The sequence below is a fragment of the Nuphar pumila genome, chromosome 1, assembly GCF_984573655.1.
Source record: "Nuphar pumila chromosome 1, dmNupPumi1.hap1.1, whole genome shotgun sequence".
Taxonomy (NCBI): Eukaryota; Viridiplantae; Streptophyta; class Magnoliopsida; order Nymphaeales; family Nymphaeaceae; genus Nuphar; species Nuphar pumila.
Genome location: NC_143249.1, coordinates 178,671,477 through 178,696,567, shown reverse-complemented (window position 1 = coordinate 178,696,567; position 25,091 = coordinate 178,671,477). Strand labels below are relative to the sequence as shown.

The 25,091-nt window shown below is 37.5% G+C and overlaps 2 protein-coding genes across 2 annotated transcripts; one reads left to right on the top strand and one right to left on the bottom strand.

The window, feature by feature from the left end:
* The first annotated feature begins 4,264 nt into the window (after positions 1-4,264).
* On the top strand, positions 4,265-15,420 carry LOC149851454 (photosynthetic NDH subunit of lumenal location 5, chloroplastic-like). The gene is made up of 7 exons (XM_090000766.1): positions 4,265-4,368; positions 4,523-4,735; positions 4,908-5,058; positions 5,216-5,304; positions 14,738-14,792; positions 14,889-14,974; positions 15,085-15,420. Exons 1-7 carry the CDS (start codon positions 4,345-4,347, stop codon positions 15,235-15,237), a joined length of 771 nt encoding a protein of 256 aa, XP_089856892.1. The 5' UTR covers positions 4,265-4,344; the 3' UTR covers positions 15,238-15,420.
* Positions 15,421-21,832: 6,412 nt separating this feature from the next.
* On the bottom strand, positions 21,833-24,644 carry LOC149851453 (ACT domain-containing protein ACR4-like). Its single transcript, XM_090015193.1, has 6 exons — positions 24,496-24,644; positions 24,274-24,388; positions 24,075-24,142; positions 22,987-23,589; positions 22,425-22,529; positions 21,833-22,327 (listed from the first exon to the last, which is right to left on the bottom strand). Exons 1-6 carry the CDS (start codon positions 24,604-24,606, stop codon positions 21,983-21,985), a joined length of 1,347 nt encoding a protein of 448 aa, XP_089871319.1. The 5' UTR covers positions 24,607-24,644; the 3' UTR covers positions 21,833-21,982.
* Between the last annotated feature and the right edge of the window lie 447 nt (positions 24,645-25,091).

Here is a 25,091-nt window from a genome sequence, read left to right as displayed (position 1 = left end):
TATGCATATTTTATGCATTATTACATTAGTATCTACTTGCATATCTTGCATGCTACTAACATGTTTTTTTGCAGTTGACATAGCTAAAAATCCAATTGTTTTTTTAGAAAATCTATTCAGTCATATCTTAAAAACATAATGTAGATAAATAGACATTAGGTTTATAGGTTGTCCCACAGATTAATAGAGAAATTTGATACCCATTTAACAAGCACATGACCACATTTATCTCCAAGCGTGTCTTGACCAAAATGCCCGTATCATATCCTGATATCTTTGTCATAAAGCTTGTCTCTGTCTCTATTATTTGAAGAATTCTCTATCTTTTAAAAAACTTGTCAGCGATCTTCTAGGTATCTTACGCGACAAGACACTTGTTTTATCTTTCGTTTGACCTTTATTAGCAAAGACTTCTTGTTCGCTATATCGATTTCAAGGAAAAACCCTTGTGTGAAACAAAATACTACCTTAGTCTTCGGCCTAGGTCATTCAACAAAGACCTATCTGCTTATTTAAAAGAGCATCGCAAAGAAACCCTCATGTGAAGTTACACACATTTCTTTAGCTGAGGCCATTATCTTTCACAGAACTTTCGCGAAACGCTTAGCTTTAGAGTCAATCTTTTATCTTCTAAAAATTGGTGTGTCTACTTTCTTTGTTTTCACAACAAACATGGGCATCTATAGACACCTCAATTTTGATTGATTATATTTTTGTATTTTTTTTTCAAATGATTGTGTCATTGAAACACCAATGTTTTATGTCTAAAATGATTGTATCTGTTTCAAGTGCATTTTTCCCAAGAAAATTATATTTACAAGCTTTGCATTAAAAAGAATAATTAAAGTAGAGTTCATAAGCTTTCCAACAAACTAAAAATTGCATCAAATAGAAAATTGAACAAAAGTTATGGTCAAAACAAGTTGTACTGTCAACATGGGTCTAATCTAGATTCATATCCGATATAAATGGTCGCCTAGAATCACCTGAATCCAATTGTCGTTTAGATCTTTGAACTCGATCCATATCCAACTATCATTTGAATCTTTAGACTTGATTCATATTCAATTATTATTCGAATCTTTAGACCCAATCTAGATCCAATTGTCATTCATATCTTTGAACCTTATCTAGATCCAAGTGTTATCTTGACCATTTGACTTGATCCAAAATCAATCAATAAACTTTAGGGGGTTACTCTCATCTTAGATTCATTGAGCTTAGTAAGTTTTAGGTTACTTGGCCTTTAAGTTAGGTAACTCTAACCAATAGGATTCAACTTAGTACCAAGAACCAATCAGAAAGAAACCTCAAAAACTTTTAGCCAATAAGATTCCGCTATGTCATTCAAAGGTGGACCCAGATCTTTGGACCTGAACCCAATAGGATTATGATCCATACACAACAAGAAATTTATAAATAGAGGCCTAGGCTTCCTCCTAGAGCATCTAGATTTTGAGTGAGAGAGTGTTCTTACTATGATAACCTAGTTACCCTCACCGTATCGAACCTATCTACTTAAATCTAGGTCTAGATCACCTGTCATAGGATCCATTCTACTTGATTTGAACCTCCTTGAGCCCATGCCTTACAAAGGTATTGTCAAATTTATAGCTTGTCTTATAAGAGTTACATGTCAGTTCACTTTCTTATTATTTTTATTTTTTTATTTTATTAAATTTATATGGAGTATGTTTGCCTATAATTTCATATATTTGTCTTTGTTTCATGCCTTTTCGAGCGTTGATGGTATCTCGCAACATCAACCTCACCTTTTTTGTAGGACCCACATTTGAGAGTCACTTGCAAGCTAAAGCCTGATCATTGAAGATTTTGAATTTCCTAGAGTGGCTAATTCCTATTCAAAGGAGGAGAAAAGAGGTGCTACTTGAAGAGCCAACCCCCACATTCTCGTCTTCTAAAATTGGGATCCAATTTTTTGAATCCAAGGTTTTTTAGAATACCCTCTTCTTGGTTTTCAAAATTTGGAGATCTACACCTGCTCACTCAAGATTGCATGCATCTGGGGTTTTAACTTGCAAAACATTGCCATATATGCCACAAGGAAGAAACATTTTTTCATCTGTTTGTTGCATGCCTTGCTATCAAAGCTATTTGGACGTCAGTATCTCATTTGTTTTACCTACAGATAAACTGATCAACAAGACTTTCTGTCGTGGTTTAGATCTTGGACTAATCATATTCTATCTCCTAGAATATATCAAGCATGGTTACTTGCATTTCAGCTTGTTATGTATATCAAACCTGGGAATTACAACTGGTAGGAGCAGTTAGTGCAGGTCACCTTGTGCTGGGACGTTGCAAGTTCAAATCCCAATGGTATAGCTGTATAACTAAGTGATCATCTTTTGCTGCGCTTGGGTGACTTACAACATTCAATAGTTACCCCATGGGTCAATGCAAATCGATGATCTTCACCAACGTGCAGAGATCCTGAACAGTGTTGTGAGAGGCGTACACCTCAGTACCTGAGGCGTACGCCTCAGAGGCGAAGGGCAGGCTCAACGCCTCGCTTCACCTCATCATTTAACAACCTTGATCCTGAAAGCCGCTAAGTGCCATGACCATTCGACACAGTCAATCACATGACAGCATTTCATATGGGGCCTGCTCTGTAGCTGTGGGCTGCGGGGGTGGTTGGTAGGAGCTGTGAGTGCGGTCTTCCTATGGTGGGAAGTTTGCAGGTTCGAAACCCCATGGTAAGTTGAATAATAACTGGTGGAGGTCTGCCTAACCCCAGCTTGCCTTTCAAAAAAAAAAATTTGATGCTCTTCACCCTGCTACTGATGCTTCAGCAAGTCCCAGCCAACACGACTTTGAACATGAAAATTTCTAGTATGTTGATCCGCTTAATACTATCAATTAACTACTTGCTAATCTTCAGCTAGAAAGCTCACAGATTTCAGCTGTTTTTTTTGGGGGTTAGGCAGACCTCCACCAGTTATAGAACCTTATTATTGGGTTTTGAACCTGCAACTTCCCAACACAAGGTGACCTGCACTAACTGCTCCTACCAATCAAGCTGAGCCTGTTGCTCAATGGTTAAACACCTTTTCACAGTTTCGATCTAAGTGGGTTCCCAAGTTGTGTAATTATACATCTTATAACTTAGCCCAAGCTTTGTAATTATACAGCTTATAACTAAGCTAAGTTGGGAATATATCATGGTATCAAGATCTTGTTTGGTAGGAGCTGTTAGTGCACGTCACTAGTGTTGGGAGGTTGCAAGTTCAAATCCCAATGGTATGATATATAACTGGTGGGGGTCTCCCTAATCAGTTCCTGTTGTTATTGTCATTAATTATGCTCGATTCTATTTAATTAGCAGTGTAAAATCTTCAATCTATTAAAAAAAATAGTTTTATTGTGAAGAACATATTGCAAGTATTACTTTGATTGATCAGGAGGGGTTGGCGCGGGCGCCTTGGCTGCTAGAAGAGCAGTCAAAGTTTGATTCTCATGAGTGACACCCCTCTGTGCAAGCTAATGTGTAGCATAGGCCCTGGGGGCAGGAGTCCTATCCTCATGCCGCCTGCATGGCAGCACGACGACCATAGGTATGATAGGTTGAGTCAGCGCGATCAGGTCTTTCTTCTCGGTGCCGTTTTTTCAGGTTATAAATTAAAAAAAAAGGTGTTTTTCTTATTTACACCAAAATCAACAACAACAACTACGCCTTCATCCCAAAACAATTACACCAAAATACAAGTATGAAATACAACTACGTTACATACTAGGTATATATTTGAGAATATCTCATTTCATTTTCATTCTTGCCCCCTAATCAACTCTCCACATTTGCACTCAACACAGCCCTCATCTTATCCTATGGCCGTCAACGAGTTCGGTTTATATCAGGTACCCAATTCGATTCGAACCCAAATCCCAAGGTATGAGCATAGAAAGTGCAGAACCCAGTAATATTCGGGTTGATCTGAACCCTACCCGAGCAATGTGCAGGCTGAGTTTGGGTCATGAATTTTGCTGAGATCGACCTATAATTTTTGCTGGGTACTCGACAGGACCCGAATATATATATATATATATATATCTATATATATAAATAAAAATTTTAAATTATGATAATCTGGATTTAAGATTCTATTTTTGTGACCTGACAAAACCCGAACGTGGTTATTAGTTATATGAGCGGGTCAAGGTCAACCCTGACCCGACCCGGTTTCCCCAATTCATCATAAGAGTTGGACACACCAAGTGTGGGGCTATTTTCGTCATTCCCGAAGCAGACATAAAATACTGGAAGCGCTTAGCAACTTATCAGAAACTCACTCTGAAGCCTCCGTGTGTGTCCTGACGATAACAATGGCCACCCTTCTCACTGCTTTGGTAGTCCCCTTAAAACCCTAATCCCCTCTTCCTCTTCTCCCCCACCCAAATCCTTCTCTCTCCTCTCGAGATTTCGCGTTTTCTGAGTTGGGTTTTCGTTTTTCTGATTTGGGTTTTCGTTTTTCTTTTCTTTTTTCTCGGTTTCTTGCGGCAGGGAAACGTGGGGACGGCGATTTCGGGCTCCCATAGCGTTTCTTCACGTCGGTTGCTTCCCTCTTCCACGAGTTTCATCAGGTTGGGAAGATGCCCATCATCATCCGCGTGTTCATCCTCCCTTTTCTACTCTGTTTCTGGTGGTCTTCTTCCTCTTTCTTCGTCAACCCGAAGAAGCGCCACTCTGGTTAGCTCCACTCGTGCTGCATTGCAGGTAAAACATCACCGTATCCACCATTAGCTTCGTTCGCTTTCATTTTCGTTCTCTTTGGTGTAGAATTGTTGCGGAAATCGCGCACCCATTTGGGTTTTTCGTTGTTACTGAGTGGAATAAGGTTGAAATGTTGTGTATCTTATTTATTTTTTTTGGAATTTTGGGATTTTAGGAAGCTGGATTTCAATCCAAGGTTACCCACAAAGTTTATTTTGATATAAGCATTGGGAATCCTGTGGGAAGCGTTGTCGGGAGGATTGTGATTGGATTGTATGGTGATGACGTCCCTCAAACGGTGGAGAATTTCCGTGCTCTGTGTACAGGTCTTCATTTAATCATGTTCTTACGTTTTATCTTTCTAATTGTTTGGTAGGAAATGGGTTCTTGATGGTGGTGGTTTAATACGAGTATGTGTTGTGTTGTGTTATTGAATTTACTGGTATACTGAAAGCTCATAATATTTGTTTTTTTTTCAATCAGGGGAAAAGGGGTTCGGGTACAATGGATCTACGTTTCATCGTGTCATTAAGGATTTCATGATTCAAGGAGGAGATTTCGAAAAGGGAAATGTGTGTTTTCTTCCTCATTTTTGTGCATTACCTTTTCGTGCTTTTTTTTCTTTTTTCAAATTACAATCATGTCATTTGGTTTTAGTCTTCTAAAATTGTTGATTCAGATTCTTCTATGGGTGCTTTGAGTAGTGTTCTTCTTTGAGTTGATTTCATTTATCCATCTGAGAAGGGCAAGGAAGTAAAATGTGGGATGCTACTCTTACACAATATGTGCTTCTTTTTGGATTGTTATAGCCGTTACAGTTTGTCTTTCTCACAATTTGTTGGCTCTATCCAGCACATTCTTTGTTCTATAAGTGTTAGGATTCGTGAGTGGACATGATGGGAGTAGCTTTCTCACGTTTATCCGAAGTTCCGTATGCGAATATCTGAAGAAATGCATCTCTAACATTACTTTTTTTTCCTGGAAACACCAGTGAAACTCCCATTTGATGAAATTCAGTCGCAATCACCTGCCATTGAGCAGTCTGGTTTGAAACAGATGCATGTCTTTCGATTGGGATAGAGTTTTTTCTCATGATTGAAAAATTGTTTTGGAATTATGGTATATAACTTGTTCTTTTTTAGCAATTTCGTCATGGTTGCGCAACATGCGGGGTAACTAAGTGTACCAGGGGTCAATTAAACATGGGGGGAAGGAAAGAGTGGTAGTTTGTGCAGATATTTTTTATGTGAATAAGAAATATTTTGGATTTCTTCATGTCTCTCAAATTATTATTTTTCCTAGAGGCCAACCCGAAGAGTTTGCATTTCCATTCTATCTCAAAGATAAAGTCTCCAAGTGTGTTCCTTATTGTAGATTTTATAGTTCCTTGATGTTTCTGGGCAATGTTATGATTTTTCTTACTTGAAAAATGGTTTTTGTGACCTTTTGGGGATTGACCCTGATGTACGGACAACTAAGGTTAAGAGTTTTCTAGAAGAGACAAAGGAAGAATGTCTTGGGTTAAGACAAGGCTGTAAGTGTTGAACTGTTCACTCATGACCTCAATTACTTTAAGTTTTATCCATTGTCTTTTGAACCGGTATGCAATTTGTCATGGAAGATGATAGTATTGACCCTCTAGCAAGGACAGAATACCTTAATGGATGACAAAACAATTTTCTTTTGAGCCTCACTTTGCTAAAGAAAGCTGATGATAGGTGAAAAGATAGTTCACAGATGAGATAGTTGACCAGGATATATTAGTAACACATTTGTCACTTGCAATGCTCTTATGTAGATTACAATTTTAAGGTCTCCGAACCATTTGTCCTGTAGGCTCTATCTTTATAGTTCATTCTTGTTATTGGCCTTTCACTTCTTGCTTTCAATATCCTTGGTCAAACTTTCTGCTGGAAGATTGGCCTTTTAATTGAGTTCCATGGATTTGTCTTTGTCAACTTTTAGTTTATTGGCATAGCCTTTAACCTTGATGAGAATCATGATACGATCTCAGCAGTGGATGATCTAGGCTTAGCATTTGACATCATGGTATTCCTCCAAATGAAATCATGCTTCTCCTATGGGAACTTGGAAAGTTTGGTCTTGATAATATAAATCATTTTCCAGCCCACATATGCAAAAGTGTGCATCTCATTTTTCATAATAATCAGGTTTAGCATTTTTTTCAAGTTTCAATTATTTATAGAAATGATTATTTGAAATTGAGCTCAAGGGGCTTCATGACTAACCAACTTATCTATTTGGTCCTTGTGAGAGGACTTTCATGAGATGATTAATGATTTAATCAGAATTGCCTGCTGTAAAAATGTCTTCAAAGAGACAATATGCATACAATCACTAATTCCTCACAAGAGATGTGCACAAAGGCACCCAAAGAACACTTGAATAATTATGCACAAAGGCATAAAAATAAATCTCTTTATTGAAATGCAAAGGAGCTTGAGCTCTCACCCTAAAAACTTGTTAAATATACAAGGGGAGAACCCCTATTTATAAGAACCAAAGAGGGACCCTTGGAGGGGCTCCAATCTAGTCGTTGGAGGGGGGCCAACGACTAGATTGGGCCCCCCCAATGTAAGTACAAAAAAAAAAAAAAAACAAGAAAGAAAAAACGATAAAGAAAAAAAGAAAATAAAAGTAAATAAAAAGTACAAGCATATTCTTATTGGAATATGTGTAAAATGTAAAAAGTCTAAAATACCCTTTCCTGGGTTAGTAAATGATATATCTCTATATACACACACACACACAATAGGAGTACATTTTAACACCCCCCCTCAAACTTACGGTGTGATGACCGCAAGTTTGCCAAGAAAAAAATTAAATCTAGGAGAGCAGAGCGCCTTAGTGAAGAAGTCAACCAATTGATACTCGAATGTCACATATGGGAGATCGATGACCTTCTTCAAGTATTCTTCTCGGATATAGTGGCAGTCCATGTCGATATGCTTCGTGCGCTCATGAAAGGTGTGGTTCTTGGCAATATATATCACACTCTTGTTGTTGCAACATAACTTTGTTGGTTCTTGAACGCAAACTCTCATATCCTCTAGTAGGCGGTGAATCCATACTATTTTCATGGTTGTAGATGCCATGGCTCGATACTCGACTTTGGTAGAGGATGAAGACACCTTTTGTTGTTTCTTGCATCTCCAAGAAACCAATGATTCTCCTAAAAAAATACAGAAACCAGTGGTGGAGTGACGATTATTAGGGTCACCTTCCCAATCAGAGTCAGTATATGCAATTAAATTTAACTCAGAAGATGAAGAAAGACTCCCTTATTTATTATCCCTTTTATATATCTGATGATGCGAAGAACGACACTCATGTGTACCGATGTAGGGGCATGTTGGAATTGACTGGCGATATTAACTGCGTGAGATATATCGAGCCTGGTGATGCTAAGATACATAAATGATCCAACCAGTTGTCTGTAAGGAGTGAGATTATCCAGAGGAATCCCATCATCAATTTTCATCTTTGATTCAACTACTTTTGGGGTTTCACAAATTTTGTCATCAGTAATACCTGACCTGTCAATGACTTCACAAGCAAGTTTAATTTGGGATAGAAAATATCTTCTATAATTAAAGGCAACTTCAATGCCTAAAAAACATGTCAGAAACCCTAAGTCTGACATCTCAAATTTTTCTGTCAATGCATGTTTAATTCTTTTTATTCTCTTGACATCATCACCTCTAATTAACATATCATCAACATATAATAGCAAGATTACAATACCTGCAACAGATTTCTTCACAAACAGGGCAATGTCAGTATACAACAACAACAACAACTACACCTTCATCCCAAAACAATTGGGGTCGGCGATATGAACCAAAAAAGAAAATCATTCTGGGTCTTCCACATGAATCCTTCTCCTCCAATCATTTCTATTCAATGCCATGTCCTCGGTGAGGTTCAAAGCATTCATATCATTTCCTATCATCTCCATCCAAGTCTTCTTAGGCCTACCCCGACCTCTTTTAACTAATATATTTTCCCATTTCTCCATCCTTCTAACTGGAGCATCATTAGGCCTTCGCCGAATATGTCCAAACCACCGTAAACGATTCTCTCTCATCTTATTTTCAATGGATGCAACGCCTACCTTCTTACGTATCACCTCGTTTCAAATCTTATCTTTTATTGTATTTCCACACATCCATCTAAGCATACACATCTCAGCTACACTCATTTTTTTAATATGATGTCTCTTGGCAGCCCAACATTCCGTACCATATAGTAAAGCGGACCTAATTGTCGTCCTATAAAACTTTCCCTTCAACCGCAATGACATTCTACGATCGCACAACACTCCAGTTGCACTTTTCCATTTCATCCACCCAACCTTTATCCTATGATTTACATCATCAATTTCTCCATACTTTTGAATGATAGATCCCAAATATTTGAAACAGTCATCCACCGGTATTTCTTGCTCACCAAGCTTCACTACACTCCCATCACTACTTCGTTGCTTACTAAACCGACATTCCATATATTGTCCTACTCTTACTCAACTTAAAACCTCTTACTTTCAATGTCTGTCTCCATAATTCTAACTTAGCATTAACCCCAACTCTAGACTCATCAATCAAAACAATATCATCAACAAACAACATACACCACGACACATTTTCTTGAATTGATTGCGTAAGCTCATCCATCACTATAGCAAATAGGAAAGGGTAGTGTCAGTATAGCATGAGATAAATCCATTTTTTGTCATTAAGTTGTTAAAACGGTCATACCAAGCCTTGGGAGCTTGCTTTAAACCATAAAGCGCTTTTTGTAAGCGAATTTTTTTTCCGTTGGGACAATTCATTCCAGGAAGAGCATCCATGTAAACTTCTTCATTTAAGTCTCAATTTAAAAAGGCGTTTTTAACATCTATTTGGTATATGTTCCACTTTTTAATTGACGCAATTGTAATAAGACACCTAACTGTAACCATTCGTGCAACAGGAGCAAATGTTTCATCGTAGTCTATCTCATATTCTTGACCATAACCCTTAACAACTAGACGAGCTTTATCTCGCTCAAGAGTCCCATCACTCTTGGTTTTGACCTTAAAAACCCATCTACACCCTATAGTTTTCTTACCTTTGGGAAGATCTTGAAATTTTAATGTTTTAGCCTTTCTAAGGGCTTTAAGTTCATTTTCCATAGCCTCTATTCATTCATCACACTTTTTGGCTTCTTCAAAAAAATTTGGTTCTATGTATGAGTGAATGGCACTAAGACATGCTCTATGTTTGGGAGAGAGAGTCATATGATATGAATCTAGAAGTGGGTTTCCTATTTCTCTCTCTTTGCGAACTTTCATTACTTAATGTAGTTGTTTCATTAGGTTCACTATATTTTTGTCTATATGTGTGTAGATGATCAACTCCTTGTATGTTCTATCATCAATCTCTTGATAGATAGATGGATGAAGAAAGTTGTTATTTTCTTCTACTTCATTATTGCTAAGATTATTTTGTGCGGACTCATCGTTACTAATGTCGTCATCTCTAGATAATAGATCAAATAAGAAAGTAATCTACATTTTTCTCGTGAGATTCATATCTTTCAAACCCACTAACATTTTCTAGAAAACTTACATTTCTAGACACATACAATTTATCGTTTTCAACATCATAACATCGAAACCCTTTTTTAAGTTTCGGAGTATCCAAGAAAAGCACATGGAATGGCCTTTGGTGAAAGTTTATCATTCTTATTTGTAAGAACGCACCCAAAAATTCTTAACCTACTATAATCAGGGTCTCTTTTATACAAAATTTCAAAGGGTGAGACCTTATTTAAAGTTTTGGATGGAAGACGAGTGATGAGATAGACGGACGCAAGAGCCGCCTCAGCCCAAAATCTTTTTGGATTGTTTTGAGAAATAAGGTTCTAGATGTCTCAATGATGTGTCTATGTTTTCTTTCGGCCAAACCATTTTGTTGAGGTGTTTTGGGACATAATTTTTAATGATTATCCCATGTTTTTCAAGATAACTCTTAAATTCATTTGAGAGATATTCTCCGCCGGAATCAGTTTTAAATTTGAGAAAGTATATCCAAGAATATATAGAATAATCATCCACAAAGATCACATAATATGCAAACCCTTTTTTTGAGATAACGGATGCTGGTCCCCAAACATCCGAATGAACAAGTTCAAATGGTTTTTAGTAAACATCGATTTTTGATAAAAAGGCAAACTTCTCATTTTTCCAAGAGTGCAATCATTACAAGTGAAATTGTTCTTACATGGATATTTGGCAAAAGGTAAATAAGAAATCTTGGTGACATTGGGATGCCCAAGTCTTTTGTGCCATACATTAATGTCTTTATGTTGCACAACATTACAAAAAAGATTCTTTGGAATACGAAGAAAATCCACATAGTATAGATCTCCCTTCCTAAAGCCTTCCCTAATCAACTTCTCGGACCGACGATCCTGTATCCAACATTTTTTAGATGAGAATTTTATATTACATTCATGGTCCGAGAGTTGAGAGACTGAAAGCAAATATAAATTCAATTTTAGTATAAATCTAATTTTAGGGATAAAAAACCTTGTTCTTCACAATTTTAAATTTTTTTGATTTCAAGAGAAGTGCCATCCACGGTTGAAACAAAAGTTGAAGAGAATTTTTTTAAATATTCAGAGAGAGAACAAATATTTGGAGACATGAAAAGAGGCACCCGAATCCAAAAGCCAATAAGTCTTACCGGGAAGAAAGAAGGTGTATGTGGCCGATCCGAAAATTGCCTCCTTGAGAAGTGGTTGAAGTGCTTCCACAATTGGAGAGATTTTTTAAATATTCGGAGAGAGAACAAATATTTGGAAACATATGAAAAGAGGCACCCAAATCCAAAAGCCAAGAAGTCTTACCGGGAAGAAAGAAGGTGTATGTGGCCACTCCGAAAATTGCCTCCTTGAGAAGTGGTTGAAGTGCTTCCACAATTTGATGCAAGGAAAGAGCTCCATTTGAAGAAGATGAACTTTCTTCATTTTGGGGTTGAGATGTGGTAGCCATAGCTAGCAACTTCTTTCATTTTGGGCAAACCGGTTTGATGTGTCCCGATTCCTTACAAAAGTGACACTCAATCTTGCTATAGTCTCTTTTACCTCCTTGACCACTTGATCCTTGATTTTGATTTTTGAAGTTGGGAGGTTTGTAGGTTCTCAAATTGTTTCCTGGTCTTGAAACGACATTTACACCATTACTTTCTTCTTGGTTGGAGGGTGTTGCAAGAACACTTGAGTTGTTTTTGCTTATATCCATACGGGTTTCTTCCCCACTTAGTTTGGTAATAACATCCTCAAGAGAAGGGAAAGTGAAGGAGAAAAGAAGAGAGGATCGTATTTGTTCAAATTCGGGTCTAAGCCCATTTAGAAAGTTAAAAAATCGATCATCCTCCAATTGCTTATGTACTCCATTTTGGTTCAAGCATGACAAGTTCATCCCAAATGGATGACAATTTCGCAAAATTTTCTCTAATAGTCATTTCATTTTGTTGGAGGATCAAAGCCCTTTTTTTAAGATAATACTTGTGAGATAAATCTCATGAAGTATGCATCTTTTCAAGATATTGCCATGCTTGAGAAACTTTTTTAAATTTTATGATGTTGGCATTGATCTTTGTCTCAACGGATGAGAAAATCCATGATAGGATTTTAAAATTTTTCATCTCCCATTCCTCATGCTTCTTGAAATAGTCTTCAAGAGCTTTATTTCTTTCTTCACCTTCAAGAATTTTTATTTTCCCTTTTTCTACCAAAGTAATTTTTTTTCCGGTTTCGGTATAGAGCCTACATATCTCCAAAGCCCTTTACCCTTGATATGAGCTTTCATATTTCCGGTCCAAATATGATAATTCGAGCCATTCAATTTGAACCCAAGAGAGAAGTGTGAATCCTTTTCCCCCATTTGAGAAGAGAAGAAAAGAGGAGAGAAGAAATTCTTACCACAAAAAGGGTTCCTTAGAGCTTACTTAATAAAGTATGCTTCTTGATATAAATGATAAGAGGTCTTCACACCGAAATCCAAGAGAGAGTGGAGTGCACGACTTCAAGGCACACGATAAAATGAAGTGGCACACTCTTCACTTCTATAATAACCAAGCTTTGATACCATATAAAAATGTCTTCAAAGAGACAATATGCATACAAGCACTAATTCCTCACAAGAGATGTGCACAAAGGCACCCAAAGAACACTTGAATAATTATGCACAAAGGCATAAAAGTACCACACACATGCACAAGGCCATAAAAATAAATCTCTTTATTGAAATGCAAAGGAGCTTGAGCTCTCACCCTAAAAACTTGTTAAATGTACAAGGGGAGAACCCCTATTTATAAGAACCAAAGAGGGACCCTTAGAGGGGCTCCAATATAGTCGTTGGAATAGTGACCGTTGGAGGGGCCTAACGACTACATTGCCCCCCCCCCCCAATGTCAGTACGAAAAAGAAAAAGAAAAAAAGTAAATAAAAAGTACAAGCATATTCCTATTGGAATGTGTAAAATGTGAAAAGCCTAAAATACCCTTTCTCGGGTTAGTAAATGATATATATATATATACACACATATGTATGTATGTATGTATGTATGCACACAATAGGAGTACATTTTAACACCTGCAACTGTCTACTCTCTGAATCTGAACCTAGATTACAACTGCCCATGGCGATCTCCTGTTTGAAGCTAAAACTACATGTTCTTCGTATGCTCATTCTTGTTCTTCTGCTGATATGCATATCTTATATATGTTACTGGAGGATTTTTTGATTTGTTTGAAGTCATAAAAGGTGGCAGCTCAGGATTTTCAATATCATGAGCTTGGTGGTAAAAACATATTTGAATATTGAAGGGTGCCATGCATCAAGTGTGTAAAAGACATGTAATAGCCATGATTGAGGTGACTATTAATTTGAAAACTACCCAGGTCCATTAGAAAAGTAACTACTAAATCTTCATCAACGACAACATGTGCAATGGTTTTCAATTGATTTGATGCAATGGTTTTCTGCGTAAGAGGACATCAACACTAGAACCTTCAGATTTTTTCTTTGATTACATTAATAAAAAATTGGACACTTGGGAATAATCAATTGTCTTATGAAGATGGTTCCATGGGCTCAACCTTGTGGAGTTTGGGGTGCTTGAATAAAAATGTACTGTGAAAGGGTAGAGGTAATATAAGCTGGTGGTTGATGATCCTTTTCTCTTCACTAAGCAAAACCTGCTCCTTCCTAACCCCCAAAATGAGCTCCTGCCGTTTGTCTTCATCAGCTTGCTCCAACATAGAAATTCAAAGGGCATCAGATCATGTATATCCAAGTGAGCCATACGACTATGACTTGCTTCTTCCATACGAGAAAGTCATTTGAGTCAAGTTTTTCAAGAATACGTTAAGATGAGAAAAAAGAAAAAAGAGCTAGAGGAAGACATGCTGAAGCATAATTTAATGTATAATCCAAAGAGAATGAATCAAGAGGGAAGGTGATTCTGAAAAAAAAATATCTTTTTTTTCCTCATGTTTTTGGAACAAGAGCAATAGAGGGAGGTAGATTTCATTAATGATGGTTGATGTCAATTGTTGTTGTTCACACTTTACACCAACACAACCAATAGCGGGTTGGAAATATGATATAGCCATAGGAGAAACAGGGAAAAGATGTAGAGAGTGAGAGAGAGGTCTGCATGAATTTCTAGAATTTTAGAAATCTTGACCAAGATTAAGCTTTGACGACTATGCTATCACTCCAGGATCTTGTCTTCTTATCACCTCTGTTTTTAATATTGCATCACATAAAAGAGTCATGCTGATTAGCATCAATGGACTCAACGAATTAAATTTTAAGCAACCTTCTTTTGAGATGAAACCTGATTATTCTTCATGGTTTTAGTCTTTTAGACCACTCTCACCGAGCACTTCACTAGGGGATATCTCTGAGCCACATTTACTTTCTCTGTTTCAGGGAACTGGAGGGAAGAGTATCTACGGACGTACATTCAAAGATGAAAACTTCAAACGTAATGACCGGGACATTCTTTTGTTTAAGTTCCATTGTTATTAACTTCTCACCTTTTCTCTTTTCTGAAAACAATACTCAATTGTTTACTCTGTAGTGTTGCATGTGGGGCCTGGAGTTCTTAGCATGGCAAACGCTGGACCTAACACAAACGGAAGTCAATTTTTCATTTGCACTGTTAAGGTACTTTGAGATCATATCTCATTCAGATAAGTTTTTGGTCAAATTTTGATGATCATCGTCGAATTTTACTGCAAGACACCTGTGAGTGACAGACATTCTTTCTGATACAGACACCATGGTTAGACCAGAGGCATGTTGTCTTTGGGCAGGTGCTTGAGGGTATGGACATTGTGAGACTGATCGAATCCCAGGAGACAGACAGAGGTGACCGGCCTAAAAAGAAAGTAGTGATCAGTGAGTGCGGTGAGCTTCCTTTGGTTTGATAGAGGCCATGTATCAGAATAAAAGAAAACCCAGTTTTTGCAGCGTTTTCTGAAAATGTTTTGTTTCCTCCATAGGTATCACACCATGTAGAGAAACCGTTTCAAATTTTATGGAAAAAACGATGTTGAGATTTTCCTAATATTGCCAAGCGGTGCACATGTACTGAAGATGCTGTTTATGCATGCATATGGATCTTTTGTGTGTGTGTGTACTTTTGTTTAATGTTTCCATGAATTTGATGTTGTTCCTGGCGATTCTGGGAAAGTGATTGGATGAACCACAATCTAACCTAATAACTTTAGATGCATGGTTTTACTTCTACATGCGCAAAAGCTAGAAGCTTTTAGAGAAAGTTGGGGTTAGGCAAGACCCCTACCAGTTATACATCTATATCATTTGGGGTTCGAACTTGCAACGTCCCAACACAAGGTGATGTGTACTAACTGCTCCTGCCAGACAAGCGGAGCCTCCATTGGTGCAAAAGCTAGAAACTGCAATTGGCAAAAATCATTAAAGGAACTATGGAGAAAAATCTTACATGTAGCTCTTCTTTTCTTTGGAAAGACCAGCTGGGGTTAGGGAGACCCCCACCAGTTATTATTCATTATTCACTATATTAATGCAATTTTTTTAATAAAGTATTTTAGAAATATATTTTCAATAAAAATGTTTGTGCAAATGGTGCATCAAATAATGAAAACCAGTTCGCATGAGTGGTGGAGTTCGGGTCGAACTCAGGAAACGAGAAATATTTTGTATTCAAACATACTAAATTATATTTTATTGCAAAAAAAATCAATTAATTGAGCAAAAAAAAGCCAGTGCAACCTTTTGCGAAGAACTTTAAACATATAAATAAGTGGTCTTATTACAAACTCAATTAATGAAATAAAATAAATCTAAGCTAAAAATAAAAGAAAAGGTTTTCAGTGCTTCGAGTCTTTTATCCTTTGTGTCTTGTGCTTTCCTATGAATCCAAACAAATAGTATTTTATTTCAATTTAAATGTCTTGTATTTTTGAGAGCTCTCTTAGAAGCTTGAAAGGCTTTTTGAAGGAACTTTTTAGAACCTCAAAGGGCACTTTGAAGGTACACGTATAAACGCTTTTATGCAAAAATCAAAATTACAAAACACAGTCGAACAAATAAAACTAAACAAAATCTAATAATTAATAAACTAAAAATTCAGCAAGAAAGAACTAAACTACATAAACTAACTACATTAAAATGCAAAATAGCAAAATAAACTACTAACAAATTGTGTAACAAACAAACTACTTGAATATAGCAATAATTAAATCTGGAATACTGAGAACGTATAAATGAATTAATCTATGAACTAACAACTAATGAATAAACGACTAATGAGTTGAACAATTAATAAAATAAATCACAAATAAAGTGCAGCAACGTATACTATCAAAAAATAAAAAACATTAATAAAGAAATAATGCATGAACTAAACGAAATAACACACATACGATCTAATCAGCTAATGCAATATGCTATCAACTAATGAAATACGAAGGAAGATGGAATAAAATAACTACTAATGCAATGCAATATGTCAACTATACCCTATCCTAACCAAAATAAATCAACATCAAAACCTAAATTATAACATCAATTAAAGTCAATGGATAAGAACCCTAACTATAAACTAACGTCACTTGCTTGAAGCCTGTTAACTAATCAAACAAAATTGCAGAACCTACGTTAACTTAACTATAGGCTGAACGGAATGGGAATTAACATTTGCTGAATACCAAAAAAAATCAAAACATGTAATCTATTAACGTCAATATACAAAAATGAATTCTATATGAAATAAATTAACTATCCTGTATTAAAACTAAAACGTTGACTAACCTCTTCACCCTGGTTCTTTGACAACGTCAAACGCAATGTGAAAAAAAAATGCTGAAACTAAATAAAACAAGACACTGACTGAATAACATAAAAACATTGAGACTGATAAATAAAACAAAACACAGATTCAATACCGGCTGAATAAAATCATATGCAGTGACTGAATAAAACACTGGGATTAAAAACCGATTGAAATAATAAAAAAAATAAAACGCAACAACTAACTAAAGAAGAACACAACTAAGAAAACTTATTCTTTTGATATATTACCTAAATCGATAAAAAAAAAGAATATCTATGCTACGGAGAGGGGGGAGAAGAGGCTCACCTACGGCTTACCTCCAACAGACTGGTAGAGAAGAGAAGAGAAGTTGTGACTGATCCCAGGCTGCATGCGCACTTCTCCGACGAAGAAGACAAGGTTGTGACGATGAGGCTAGAAGCAAGACAAAGAAGAAGAAAGGAGGAAAGAGGGAGAAACCGACATGAAGAGAGAGAAAGCAAGGAAAAGAGAGAAGAGAGAGAGGGGGGCATATGGTTCAGCCAAGAAAAAGCCTGTTCTTTGTTGGAAAACCTAATACTTATACTCTTAATTAGGGCAAAATATGAATTTCCAAAAAAAGTCTTGATAATTTTTCAAGAATTTTCAAAAGAGACCTCTAAAAAATGTGTTTTTCAAAAAGGAGGTTTTCTTAAAACTAATTAAAAATAATTAATTAAATCCTAATATAACTAAACTATAATTAAGAAAATTCTAAAACTAATAAAAATACTGAAAAACGCAAGGTCGAACCAGAAAATGTGATTTTCCTGAAAATTCAATCTCGAAGCGAATTCTCGAAAACAATGATAAAGATGGGTTTTTTTAATACAATTTTTATCATGGATCATTAATAAATAAAAATGAATAAAATACAAATATTATGCATGATCATGTACCACATCCTGTAAAGTCCCACCATAAGGAGACATGCACTGACAGCTCTTACCAACCACGCGGTGCCATGTGGCTCTTATCATATGAGGGGAGCCCTGTCAGGGGTTTTACCAATTAGAGGCCTAGCAATCCTTGGCTTAGCCCAAAAAAAAAGACAAGTTTTGAGGGTTTTTCATTCCAATTCAAATCCATGTTTGGACGCTTACAGTTGCAACATTACCTTAGCTGAGGATTCTTGGTTCATAGGGGGACTTCCCATCTTGCCTAGTGTTAAAAAAACGTGCTTTTTACAATGTCATTTTTATGCAGCAGCGCTGCTGATGACCATCCATCTCAACATTTCTTAAGATCGACACCACACCCATCTTGAGAAATGCCAAGATGTGTGGTTGTCAAGCAGCCATGCTACATATAATGTGAAGTCTTTTTACAGATGTAATGCACACGATGTGCTGCGGTGTCGAAAAATGTGGCAAGAGTTTGAGAATATTTTTTATCTTTATTTTTTCAGATAACAGTTTGGACAAGATTATCTACCGATATGACTTTAAGATGAGTATTACAAATTCGTGTTTTTTTTTTATAAGCAAGCTTGGGGGTAATTAAAAATAAAAAATATAAAAATGGAGAATAATGCTCGGTAGGATTAAACTCAAGACTCCTCGATTATGATAAATTCGACTTAACCATCCCACTATCTCATTTGAACTGTCGATTTGGTTGCTGAGAATCTGTGAATATTTGGTGCATACTAGGGTTTAGCAGAATGATTTCATCCTGTTCTCATTTTATGCAGTGGTGATATTCTTTTCCATATGATTAAACTGGAGTAAGGTGCAACTCCAAGTTAACAGGACGTCACAAATTCAAAGCCCATGGCGACATGTTTCTGCGGACTGCACAACCTTGCATCATGAGTAAGGGTTTTGTCACTTCATTTTCTGCAATGTTTTTTGGTTTCTAACTGTAACCCTAACTTGTCAATTTGCCTTCTCCTTTCCAAAGTTTTGGAGGATGATACACATATTGTATGGAAGGAAAAGCTGTCTTGAGAACGATTCACTTGAGAATCGGTATCAGTTCGATTCACCTGAATCGTTGGCCAAACGATGCAGGTCCGATTCCGATACTGACAACATTGCCTGTGTTACTAAGCCGTGGCCTAACCATAAAGCTATCTCATACCTTCCACGATCGAGTTTAATCATTTTTTTTGTGGGTTAGGTGAGTACGGTCAGGATATGAATGGAGGTGATAAGAAAGGATATGAATGCTTTGAATCTCACCGAGGACATGGCATTGGATAGAAATGAATGGAGGAGAATGATTCATGTGGAAGACCCATAATGATTTTCTTTGTTGGTTCATATCGCCGACCCCAATTGTTTTGGGATGAAGGCGTAGTTGTTGTTGTTGTTGTTGTTGTAGGTGAGTACGGTCAGCTTCGACCCTGGAGCAAAGCAGATCTCTTGTGGGGTTTGAATTTTTTTTTTTTTTTGGTTTTGATAAAAGAATGCTGGGAGAGAGGCTTGCTCCATGCATGTATTAAAGTAGGAATTACTCAAGCCAAAAAGACGGCTTCTGAAACATTTCCTCGTGATTCTTATTTATCTACTCTTACTCGATATTTCCAATAAAAATTGGGTTGGTTGAACTTGAAAATTTATTCATTGAATCAAATCAATAAATTGGATTTGATTGGATAGTACCAACAAAATCGCACACTAACTCCCATTTCTTATTGAATTAACCGATCAACTTGCTATCGGACATTTTCGGTTAGTTAATATTCGCAAGAATAGTGACATTTTATTACAGTTGCCACGTGGCAAACCCGAGTTTCCGATACACAAGATAATCAAACCGGTTATCCTGAGATGACTCTGGGTCAAACCGATTCGTTTAATGTTGGTCCTCATGAATCAAGAATGTCCCATTAAGGCAACCAAAACCAATCACACCATTCATTTAGTTATCATAATCCTGACCCTTAATCTGTCATTAGTGACACGTGGACGAATCCTACCGTATGATCTCGTGAGGGTCGTCGCCCTCACGAGATCTCCCAACTAAACCAGAAAAGCCAAAGCAGCTGGTGGTCAAAACCCTAACCCTAGGATCATTTTGGTCTGACACCACACTAACCAATGATGGGCTTGACTTGGCCAACCTAGTCGCAGTTTGTGTCGTGTGTGGGCTCGGGTCTGAAGACTCTTAAGTCTGAACCGAACATCAGACTCGGACTTGGCACTGCACAAGCCACAAGCCACAAGCCACTTGCTCACGCGCCTGTGTGTAAAAAAGGCTTTTAAGCTTCTGCTGCTTTTTCGTCTTTAGCAAAGCTTCAAAAGCACTGCTAAAAGTCGTTTTATTACACAGGCACATGCTGAGCATTGCGCGCATCCATTTCTGTCAGGCACAAGAGTAGTCAGGCAGCTACCACTATATATATATATATATATATATATATATATATATATATATATATATATGCCTCTTTTTTTCATCAGGTCTCGTTAGGCCGATTCAAAAATCATAGTTTTAAGTTTTTTTCTCACGTCTAACACCGTAGATGTAATCTATAGGTTTTGTTTAGTGAAAACCGGCTTTGGGATCGCCGGAATCAATGGTTCAGATCTATCATAAAACACTTAAAACCTATGGGGCAGAACAGGGAAATAAGGCCTAATATGTTCAGTTCTCCATATATATATATATATATAGTAATGTGTTCCTTAAGCCCTTTTTTTCGTCAGGTCTGGTTAGGCTCTTTCAAAAATCATAGTTTTAAGTTTTTTTTCTCATGCCTAACACCATAGATGTGATCTATAGGCTTTGTTTAGTGAGAACCGGTTTTCGGATTGCTGGAAGCTGACATGTATACAGGTTTTTCCGGTGATCTAAAATCTGAAGATACCAGTTTTTTTGGCTCATAAAAATATGTTTTTTCGTCAAAAAAACATCATCCAAGAGTCAATTCTCACTAAATCGAGCATTCAAAACACATCTACCGGTTCAGAGATATCATAAAGCACTGAAAACCTATGAGGCAGAATAAGAAATGGGGCCTAATATGTTCAGTATCATCCTCGCCCCCCTAAAATCGTGAGCTATTAAAGTACCTTGAAAATTGTATCAAATGATATATAATAGTAATTAAACCTACTGACATGGTAAACAAATCATACTAAACACACCCATACAGTCAGATTTAGCATTTGGGTCCTGTTAACAGGTCGGGTCGGGGACACCATATAACTAATAGTGGGTGTTGGGTTCAGGTTTTTTCGGGTGACAAAAATTGAATCCCAAACCCCGACCCGCATAATTTAAAAATTTTATTTTTATTAATAATGCCCTATCCGGCAAAAATCATGACCCAACCCTGACCCACATATTGCTCTGATTGAGTTTGATTCGACCCTAATATTATTAGTGTTGGCACTTTCCATGCCCATAACTGGGAATTCGGGTTTGGGACGAGTCAGATACCCGATACAAACTGGACCCATTGATAACCCTGTGTACCACAGTGTGGTATGCTATTGTGGTTCAGAACCATAATAGTTGAGTTGCCTGGTTGGTGGTAGTCTAATGTCTGAGGCAATTCTGTAGTTAGGGAAAAAGATTGCCCAGTGATGGGAATCCATGATCCTTGGGAATCATTGATGTTGAATGATTACGTAGGGAGATTCTCAACAGCAACCTTACGACCCCTTTTGCTGTTAAGATTCTATTCTATCAGAATAGCAATAACACATTAAAAAGGAAAGCAAGGAATCCATTGATGATATACATTGAATTCTTTTATTTTATACACCAAGTTTACATGTGGGCAAGGATGGTCATGCCTTTGAGACCAACGAGAGTTTGGTTCTACATTGGCAAATTTTTTCTTGGTTATTCCTTCATGGTACAGAGAGAGAGAGAGAGAGTCTTCAAGAGTACGACTTTATGAGACCCAAATTGAAGAGAAATCTTTCTGAACTTGATCTGAAGAGATTACCCAAGGAAAACCTTCCACTTTCCTGTGGTATAGATTTTGAGTAGGCATCGTCTTTCACATGGAGCATGGTCTGGCCTATTTCATTGCGGATGGTTTCGATGGTTTGGCTCCGCACAGGGTGCCCAGATGCATCCTTGACATAGAACACATTCACTGCTTGTGAACCTCGCGTTGTAACCTCAGCTTGCGTGACTGAGAGGCCGTTCTCTCTGAAAATTCGCGTCACATCTGACAGCAGTCCAACCCGATCTTCACCACATAGTTCAAGTCTCAGTCCCTGCACATTGTAGAACCAAGACTAGATGATCCATATTTCCATGTATCTGCAGGGATGCTAGATCAGTCATGCAACTGGTTAACAAAGCTATGTATACCTCAGAGCTGCGCCTTTTAACGGCTGCCTCTAAGCAACGGATCAGACGTTGCCTCTCTGCTTCTGAACTAACAGTGCACCCATCTATATGTCTAATATAGTATTCCTGAGATAATCAGAGGTTATGTCAAAGTGTTTGATCACTTTTAGCATAGAACAGAAGATGCCCAACAATCAAATGAAACAGACTTTATTTATCCATCATGATACATGGGATAATCCAAACCCCACGACAAATTAAAATGCCAAATTTCAGTCTTGAGCTGTTCAGATTCAATATCAACAAAAGAATACACTTGACAAGCATTCAGACCAATTAAATATTTCATGTTGCAGTACCTAATGCTATACTATTTTTCCTCAGTGGCAGAATTAAAAAAGACAGCTTAGTGGTTCAAATGAGTTCATCATTTAGGTTAATATTTGTTTCATAGCTCCAAAGCAGAGCTCCCAATGAATTGGCCTTTTACTAAATCTGCTATGCGATACGGTACATGAGAAAACCAAAGTTAAACGATTTGATAACACGTAAAGTTGCATACTTCTAGCAAATAAACAGATACCTGAAATGCTTTTGAACCCTCAGCAATGACAGTTGCATGGAAAACAACATACTGCATGTCAGTTAGAGTGCAAACAGCATCAAACAGCAGTTTAGGCCGATCCTTACACTGCAAGCTCACAACCGAATATCCCTTATCAAAGAAATTCTCAATGGTCACAAGTGGACTGCTCCTATCATTCACATCTTCCTGCGGCTTGTTCATGTAATGTTCGTAGTCACGATCAGCATACAGCATTTGGTGGAGTCGCCTATCCGTATGAGTCATACCAACTGATACTGCTGTTTTGGCACAACGTTTATCTCGGTCGCCCCTAAGGACATTCCTCAATAGCTCCTTGATCTTAGCCAACCGCTCTGGGTCGTCTATTGGAAATCCAGTGGATTCATCAGCTATGTAAACTAGGGAAGCCATTCTTGAGTTATGGGTCCAAACTTCGGCAGCCACTACATTGCATTTCAGGTTTGAAAGGACTGCAAAAACCTCAGAAAGCAGCCCTGGCCGATCCCGTCCAGTTAGCTCAATAGATGTATGTTTTGCAGCAGCCTGTACACCAATAGACCTTCTTAAAGATGTCAGTGTACATGCCCGAGTTCCCAATGACTGAAACAAAGAAGAAAGACCCAAAGGAAAACAGAGACACATCAGTTTTCCTCATTCAAGTACGTTTAGGAACATGAAACGCCAAAGAACAAGATATTTATAACAGTATTAAGAACTACAATACATCCAAAAATGCATATACAGCGAATGTACTGAAGCTTGATGAGTTTTCGTGATGGTTCTTCTTATAAAAAGGAAAAGGAAACCAAATAGCATTATTTTTATCAATAATTTCTCTAACAGAAAAGGTGGCAGGCAAGATTACATTGGTACATATAACTACACCAACAATGATCAAAACAATACAATGAGAAATCCTATTTAATAGAAGAAATTTACAGTACAACACTTGATTAACCTCAAAATTTGGCACACGCTAGCCTCGCCTATAACTGATAAAGAAAAGCAGAACAAACAAGTAATAAATTATAGACAAATAACAGCAATTTATGATTTTAAAACAAGGTGGGGATCTACAAATTAACCTGCTTAATTCTGTTGATGACCTCTCCATCCAGGACCTTGTTGCCCTCTTGGTCCGTAACATGAAATACTGGAAAAGAAGAGGGAAAAACAGAATTTGACGATGCCTCATATACAGAGTTCCAGTTTTCATTTTTTCTTTTATGAACAATACAAGTGAATCGGGCATAAATTCCTTTAAGCCAGAGTGAGACTAATTACCATCCATGACCCACTCTCCATCAGAGGATATATATGCCCTGTTAATTGTGAGGTTGAAATCTGCCAAAACTTGCACAACCTCAAGTAGGCGCCCATGTTTATTAGCACTCTCAACCTGCACATTTCATCAAGTTTCACACCTTAAAACTACAAAGCAATCTCTCCCCAACAACCCACAACTTCACAAAAAAAAGAAAACAGGGTAAATTGAAACTCCCATACCTTCACTAGAGTTGCATTCTCACAAGAACCGTTATCAACAGTAACCCTGTAACACCCCAAGAAACCAGAACCAAAACGCAGTAAATACCGAAGAAACATTGCCGAAAACATGCCACCCGCAACATAAAATAGAAACGCCTTTGAAGAAAGAAGAAAGCATAAACCAACAAACTGAAAACCCAAAGAAAAAAAATCACGAATATCCTGAAATTTTAACCAAGAATTCCATGTTTCCTCAAATGCATAGATAGCCATCTCACAAACACACAATTAAACACCAGAACTTCAAGTGGGTAAGAGCAATATGGACAGATTTTTGGTTTCTTGAGCAAGGGGAAGATAAACCTGACCTGGGCGGGTTCATTCGGATAACAAGCTTCTCGTATTCGTCGTCTACGTCTACGTCTACAGCCATCCATGAGGCATCCATAGCTCACAACACACACTCACGGAGAGAGAGAGAGAGAGAGAGAGAGAGTTGGTGCACGCCCTGGCGGCTCCTACTTCGGCCTTCTTTTGGGTTGGAGTGGCCTCTTTCCCCTGGAAAAAGTGGGCACAGATCGGCGCTATGTGGCCCCACCATGCCCTTGTCCCTG

What these genes read in the sequence shown, in the direction of transcription:
- LOC149851454 (XM_090000766.1), top strand. Translation starts at nt 4,345, where the DNA reads ATGGCCACCCTTCTCACTGCTTTG. An exon ending in CCACCCTTCTCACTGCTTTG is followed by an intron (nt 4,369 to 4,522) that starts GTAGTCCCCTTA and finishes TTCTTGCGGCAG; the next exon opens with GGAAACGTGGGGACGGCGAT. An exon ending in CAAAGATGAAAACTTCAAAC is followed by an intron (nt 14,793 to 14,888) that starts GTAATGACCGGG and finishes TTTACTCTGTAG; the next exon opens with TGTTGCATGTGGGGCCTGGA.
- LOC149851453 (XM_090015193.1), bottom strand. Translation starts at nt 24,606, where the DNA reads ATGTTTTCGGCAATGTTTCTTCGGTATTTACTGCGTTTTGGTTCTGGT. An exon ending in AGAATGCAACTCTAGTGAAG is followed by an intron (nt 24,389 to 24,495) that starts GTATGGGAGTTT and finishes TGAAATGTGCAG; the next exon opens with GTTGAGAGTGCTAATAAACA. An exon ending in TGGAGAGTGGGTCATGGATG is followed by an intron (nt 24,143 to 24,273) that starts GTAATTAGTCTC and finishes CTTCTTTTCCAG; the next exon opens with TATTTCATGTTACGGACCAA.